The sequence below is a fragment of the Colobus angolensis genome, unplaced genomic scaffold, assembly GCF_000951035.1.
Source record: "Colobus angolensis palliatus isolate OR3802 unplaced genomic scaffold, Cang.pa_1.0 Scaffold221, whole genome shotgun sequence".
NCBI lineage: Eukaryota > Metazoa > Chordata > Mammalia > Primates > Cercopithecidae > Colobus > Colobus angolensis.
In genome coordinates this window covers 2,329,309-2,336,496 of record NW_012115389.1, presented here as the reverse complement: position 1 = coordinate 2,336,496, position 7,188 = coordinate 2,329,309, and the positions used below count along the sequence as shown (strand labels likewise).

Here is a 7,188-nt window from a genome sequence, read left to right as displayed (position 1 = left end):
TATATATATTTCCATCTAATTATTGCTTTTGCTGCATCCCCCAAATTTTGAAACATTGTATTTTCACTGAGTTCAAATAGTTTTAAATTTCTCTTGCGATTTATTATTTGACCCATTTGTTATTTAGAAATTTGCTGTTTGTTTAAAAAATTGAGATGGGGTTTCACTGTGTTTCCCAGGCTGGTCTTGGACTCCTGAACACAGGCCATCCACCTGATTTCAGCCTTCCAAAGTGCTGGGATTACTGGTGTGAGCCACCACGCCTGGCAGGAATTTTCCAGCCATCTTTCTGTTTTTGATTTCTAGTTGTGACTCCATTGTGGTCTGAAAGCAGACATTGTATGATTTCTATTCATTTACATCTGTGAAGGTATGGTTTAGGGTCCAGAATATGGCCAATTTGGTAAGTGTTTCATGTGAGCTTAAGAAGAATGTGTATTCTACTGGTGTTGAATGAAGTAATTTATAAATGTCAATTATATCCAGTTGATTGATGGTGCTGTTGAGTTCAGCTATTTCCTTACTGATTTTCTGCAGGTTGTATCTGCCCATTCTGATTGAAGAGTGTTAACGTTTTCAATTTTAATACTGGATTAAGCTTTTTCCTTGAAGTTCTATCTGTTTTTGCTTCACATATTTTGATACTCTGTTGTTAGGCACACACACATTAAGCATTGGTATGTCTTCTTGGAGTATTGATCCCTTAACCATTTGGTAATGCTTCTCTTTATTCTTGACAACTATCTTTGCTCTGAAGTTTGCTCTGAAATTAATGTAGTTACTCTTCAGCTTTCTTTCGATTAGTGTTAGCATGGTATATCTTTCTTTATCTCTTTCAATCTATATATGCCTTTATATTTAAAGTGGGTTTCTTTTAAACAACATATGGCTAGGTTTTGGTTGTTTAGATCATTCTGACAATCTGTCTTTTAATTGATGTATTTAGATCATTGATTTTTTTTTATTTTTTGAGATGGAGTTTTGCTCTTGTTGCACGGGCTAGAGTGCAATGGCGTGATCTCGGCTCACTGCAACCTCTGGCTCCTGGGTTCAAGCGATTCTCTAGCCTCAGCCTCCCGAGTAGCTGGGATTACAGGCATTTGAGACAGAGTCTCACTCATTCTGTTGCCCAGGCTGGAGTGCAGTGGCACAATCTTGGCTCACTGCAACCTCCACCTCCCAGGCTCAAGGGATTCTTGTGCCTCAGCCTCCCAAATAGCTGGGATTTCAGGCATGTGCCACAACACCTGGCTAATTTTTGTATTTTTAGTAGAGACAGAGTTTCATCATGTCGGCCAGGCTGGTCTCAAATTCCTGGCCTCAAGTGATCCACCCGCCTTGGCCTTAAAAGTGCTGCAATTACAGGTGTGAGCTACCACGCCCAGCCTATCCTTAAATTTTATCACAGACAACCTCTCATTCACTTTAAAACATATTTTACCAATGTACACTGTTTGCATAAAATATATTATGCATCATTGAGCCTGATCATTGGCTTCATCTACAAATATCCTAAAAACAATTTTATGAGATTCCAGTAATTGTAAAGTAATCTTGAATCTTCTCTTAGTTATTTTCAAGCTTATGTCTCTGGTAGTATGGATATAATTTTTTTCAGCAGACAGCTGACATCCATGCAGGTTGAACAGTATGTCCTTTTTATCTATTCATTTGTAATCCATCTCTGACTTAATTTTATTTTTCTTTGCCCACCTTCCCTCATTTAAAAATGTTTTTGTACCCTGTTAAGCCACCTCAAATTAGTTTTTAACAAAATTCAGTGGGGTATAAATACATAATTAGTTAGTAAATATTCACCATGTAATTAGCTATTTCTAATTTTCTTGAACTTGTTTATTGTTTTAGACATTTTCAAAGAGAAATACATAATATGCTTTTCTAAATATTTACTATACTGAAATAATTAAAAATGTTTCAGCATGTTTTATTTCTTCTATATTTGTTGAAAAAATATATGTAGGTATACACACACACACACACACACACACACACACACTGTTTCCTATTACATCAGTTAAAGTAGTAGGTAACATTCCTTAAAAGTTTTAGTTTAAACCTCTATTTGAGTATTTTAGATACAAACCCAAAGAAAACTTAGGCACACCATTTAAAGAAGTGATGAAGGGTGACCAATTTATAAGCATTTCTGACCTCTAATATGTATTTACTTCAAGTTACTTTGAATAACTATGGCTATGCATGTATTTATTTTGTTACCTTACTAATTTTTGTCCAAAAAATATTGTTCTGCTTATACATGTGATAATAGGTATGCAAATGTAAGATATGCTATAATTTAATGCTTTTATTTCTGATAATATGTATTGATAGTGGATGAAATTAGTTTTAAAAATTAGAGGACTTAACTATCTTATGTTACTGAAACCATTTTTTAATTTATTTCTCAAATATTTTTGAACTTTATATGAAAATAGTGGATACACCCTGATAACTAGTCTAGTGTTTACTGGATGTTTTATCATTTCCCACCATCTTCAATCTTATGAGTGTGATGAACTTCCAAACTAGAGTCCTACGAAATATTATGATTTTAGGAATAACATCACTCATACCTCAAAATGGATACAGATTCTAAAGTCTTTTACACATGTTAGATAATAAATTGCTTGAAAAGTACATACTAGGATAGTGTAAAAAGCAGTTTTTAGAAAAAATTATCAACAGTTTGGTAGCATCATGGAATCATGTGTTCATTACAGAATTTTTATGGCAGAGAAAAGTCATCGCCCCAAACCTCCAAAATTTATGCAGCTACAAAAGAAATGGATCTATTGATTGCTCACGGGTGGAGAATCCTCAGGCCCAGGATTCTGGACATTGGCCTAGATAAGGAAAGTAAAACTTCCACTGATGTTACCAATATATAAGTTGTAGCAATGACTTTGAGCTGTCACCAGACTCTTGCACATCTTTGAAACCCAACATAGCATGCATGAAACTAAATTAAATGCTGGATAATTCTAACAGCATTAAATTTGAGTTTACTTCAAGCTACTGTTTTATTAAAAGAAAATCAATTTGTTTTTGGTTAATTTAATGCCGTGTGAAGCAATGGACCATAGAATACCACCTTGACATTATTGCAAAGTTTAATTGCAATAGCATCGTGACACATCAGCATGCAGTCACCAGTCTTCTCCCTACCCAGTTAAGTTGTAAGAGACATTAGTAATGCCACCATGGATGCAATTAAACAGTGTTCCAGCAATGTGGGAAGGGTTTTTTAAATTTTATTTCTACTTCAGATTCTAAAGTGCCACAAAGCTTTGTTTTCAGAAATATATTTGACTACAACTTGAATCATGAAAACATATCCCAAATTAGAAAACCAGCAACACACTTTAAAAGTTAAACAAAACAACATAAATTAGTAACACTAATTACATCCTTTCTGTTTCTCTTTTTATTTTTTTATTTTTGCTCTTCAAACACCTTAAAAATAGAACTCCCTATGTTTAGCACCTCAATATTTTATAATAAGTACTTGTTTACAACTATTTTCCAGAAGTAGAGAATCAAATTCAGATTAGATTTAAGCATGCAAAACCAGATAAAAAATGAGTAATTTTACATGATGTTTAGGAAAATCAAACAAAAGCATACTCTACATGAAAGTACTTACCCCGACCACATCAGACAGCAAAATACTTATATGGTCAAGTGAAAACTCCATTGAAATTGCTATGAGAAAATACTTTTTGAGAGCACTCTTTTTCTTTTTTTCTTTTCTTTTCTTTCTTTCTTTCTTTTTTTTTTGAAATGGAGTCTAGCTCTGTCGCTCAGGTTGGAGTGCAAAGGCGCAATCTTGATCTCAGCTCACCGCAACCTCCACCTCCCAGGTCCAAGCAATTCTGGTGCCTCAGCCTCCCGAGTAGCTGGGTTTACTGGCACACGCCACCATGCCCAGCTAATTTCTGTATTTTTATTAGAGATGGGGGTTTCACCATATTGGCCAGGCTGGTCTCAATCTCCTGAACTCAAGTGATCTGCCTTTCTCAGCCTCCCAAAGTGCTGGGATTATAGGCATGAGTCACTGTACCTGTCTGAGAGCAGTCATTTTCTATCCACTATTATCATATAAATGCATACACATGTAAATTTATTATGCGTAGAGGAGAACCGAAAACTAGATGCAAATTCTCAACTCACAAAGCTAGAGTTGACAAAAAAATCTACACTCTGGATAAAAAATGAGACCAAAGGGAAAAAATTTAAAAACTAAAATTGCTAGAAAGTTTCAGAACATAAAAAAAAAATAATAATGTTTTTGGAATGTGTACCTTAGTTCACATTTTTCTTAAATAGAACATACTGGTCTCATGAAGAGATAACCAAGTTTAAACTTCGAATTTATTTATGTAAAGATTATTTAATAGGAGCGGAAACTCTAAACAATGACCTAAATAGAATTAGCCCTCACGCTACTCAAAATTTAGGATTAATCAGTTTAATTAATTAGGCCCAATAACATGAATAAAGAAAAAATTAATTTTATAAGAGCATTTTCCTAGAGTCTTAGTGGTGATTTCTGTTTATATCTCAATTCAAGGAAAGAGTGAAACAAGCACTAAAGCAAAGTCATTCATTCAAATGTCTCTTCACAGTTTGCAATCATTAGAAGGTGCAATTAGTAATACATTCATAACTCAAATTATTTATGGATTGTGAATTTAGACAAACTCTTGATACTTACTTGCCAGCCGTGTACTGAACCCACTTTAATAAAGCCTTCTTAGCATTTCCTTGGATCTTGGTGGTCACCTTCCGTTTACTTGGTGGGCTAGGAGTCTCAGAGCTAACTATGCTGTCCACGGAGGATGCGCTGCTGGACAAAGACTGGAGCTGGGGCAGGTTGCTGGTCAACTCTTCGATCTGTTTGAGAGTTAACAGCCAGCAAAAATAGAAGCATTATCTTTGTTATTATTTCCTCGGATGTTTTACTTTTCCACCTACAAATGAGTTATGTTAACACCCTTGACATTCCTGACAAAATGCAAGCTCTTAAAAGGCATGATTAATATCTTACTCCTCTTCGCACTTCCCATTCCACCCCAGCTGTATCTTACACACATATTTATAGAATACATGAATGAATTAATCAACTAAAACCTACTGGTTAGAACAATTATTCTGGATAAAATGGCAAGTTCATTTCTCTCCTTCATGTCTAAAAGGAGTTTAGAACTGCCCCCTTCCAAATAAAACAGAAAAGTTTCCTGAGCTCCTTCTGCAACATATTTCGTCTCCATTGTGAGGTGCTAACTTTTCAGATTGGGCACCTCTACTGGAGTACTTTGGGATTTGAGGTTCCATGTGCAACAGCTTTGCAAGAGAGAAGAGGAAATTCTGTTACCAAAGAAACAACGTATGTGTGAAAGGTACATTTCTGCTAAGTTAAGGATCAACCCCAAAGATATGGCAAATGAAAGCATTATTAAAATGGCCACCACCATCTCCCTCTGTGACATTGCATCAACTAAAAAAGGAACTGTAGCGCAATACCTGGAAATATAGAATAATGGTCCACATCAATCCAAGAACTATTGAGGGTCGGCCGTCAGCTATATCGGTGGAGTTAATGTTGACTAATTTAATCTGTTTAAAAAAGAGAAACTGTACTAGTAATGTACTAGAATATTATAACTCATTTAATTATGTAGCAATTAGGCCTTTAGTAGACATCAATATGATCTGATCATGCCTATGTAATGGTACACGGGAGTAAGTAGAGTGAGGTATCGAAACAAACAAGCACATGGTTTCAGTGAAAATTTCAGGGGGCTTTGTTAGGTGTACAAAGTAAAAACTATAAAATGGATTTCAGAAACTTCTTTTTTTTAAGGCTGAAAAAATATAACATGCAGGGAACTACCAACAAAAATGCCAAACAGAAAAAAAAATGTTATTCTTTATATTTAGAGGTTGACTGGAGCTTAAGAGAAACCGCAATGAGAAGTTTAAGAAGATGCACTTACTTTGAAGTTCGTTACCAAATAGCATGAAACTTATGTTCCCTTTTACCTATAAAAATCAGGAGTTAAGAATTCTAAAATTTGTACTAACCGGTGATCCTCTGTGCATGGACTGACATGAAAAACAAAGGGAGAAGATAATAGATATACATAAATCATCTTTCAAAATCAGCATTATTTGTTCAAAGGGAATAAAGAGGTAGGTAGTCAGTTTAGAACCTGACTGTGGTAATACGTTTTAAAGAAAAACAAAGGGAAGGCAAGAAATAGCAAAATAGAGACTATTAGCATTCAGTTCCCTACTTTTTTGGGCAATGACATATAAAGCATTCAGGAGAGACGTCAATTCATGTATAATTTTCCCCAATTATTCATGCTAATATTTTCCCAGCTACTACAAAGTTATTTGCTAAGTCCCCCCAAAATGGATTTATATGGTTAAATCTATCTCATTCAATTTCTATAACCTACCATCAAAAACATCCTTTTAGTAATTCTTAAACACAAATTAGAAACAATAATAAGAAAGTACTCCTTAGACCCCTAGCTCAATAACTCTCAGCCAAGATTTCATGAAGTGTGTTATTAATAAAAAGCTCAGATGTTTGTACGTCTTTTATTTAAAAAATTTTTTTCAGATGCAAAATCATTTCACAAATACTTTACTCTTGAAAGTTTAGATTTACTTGTTTTACATCACTGGGGTGGAGTAAAAGCTAGCACAAAAATTGTAAATGATTCGAGGTATGCCTATGGGATTTTTGTCTCACTGGTGAAGTTCGTTCACCAGGTTCAATGACAGATAATATAAAAACTGAGAACTGGCAGAGATTATAAACTTGTATATCTACTTCTTTTGAATCAAGCAGTGTAAGACATGTAATATATGTTTGTGGAAAATAAAGAACACCAGTTATATTTTTTAACTTTTTGTGAAAGAATATACTGTGATCTCTAGGATCGTTGTGAGAGCTTCATTTTACAACTTCTCCAGAATTTTCCCACATCCATTTTAGCATATATACACCAAACATTTATAATATATGCTAATATCCATAAGATTAATGCATTTCATAGGGGAAAATTGCTTCCTTTTCCTTGTGTATCATTTTTTTTTTTTTTTTTTTTTTTTGAGACAAAGTCTTGCTCTGTCGCCCGGGCTGGAGTGCAGTGG

The 7,188-nt window shown here is 34.5% G+C and overlaps 1 protein-coding gene across 1 annotated transcript in view; it reads right to left on the bottom strand.

Annotated features, from left to right (window-relative positions):
• SYNE1 (spectrin repeat containing, nuclear envelope 1) overlaps positions 1-7,188 on the bottom strand; it is a 543,966-nt gene that overhangs the window by 403,391 nt on the left and 133,387 nt on the right. The window contains 2 exon segments of the mRNA XM_011943785.1: positions 4,736-4,914; positions 5,545-5,637. Of these exon segments, the coding sequence (XP_011799175.1) occupies positions 4,736-4,914; positions 5,545-5,637 (272 nt within the window).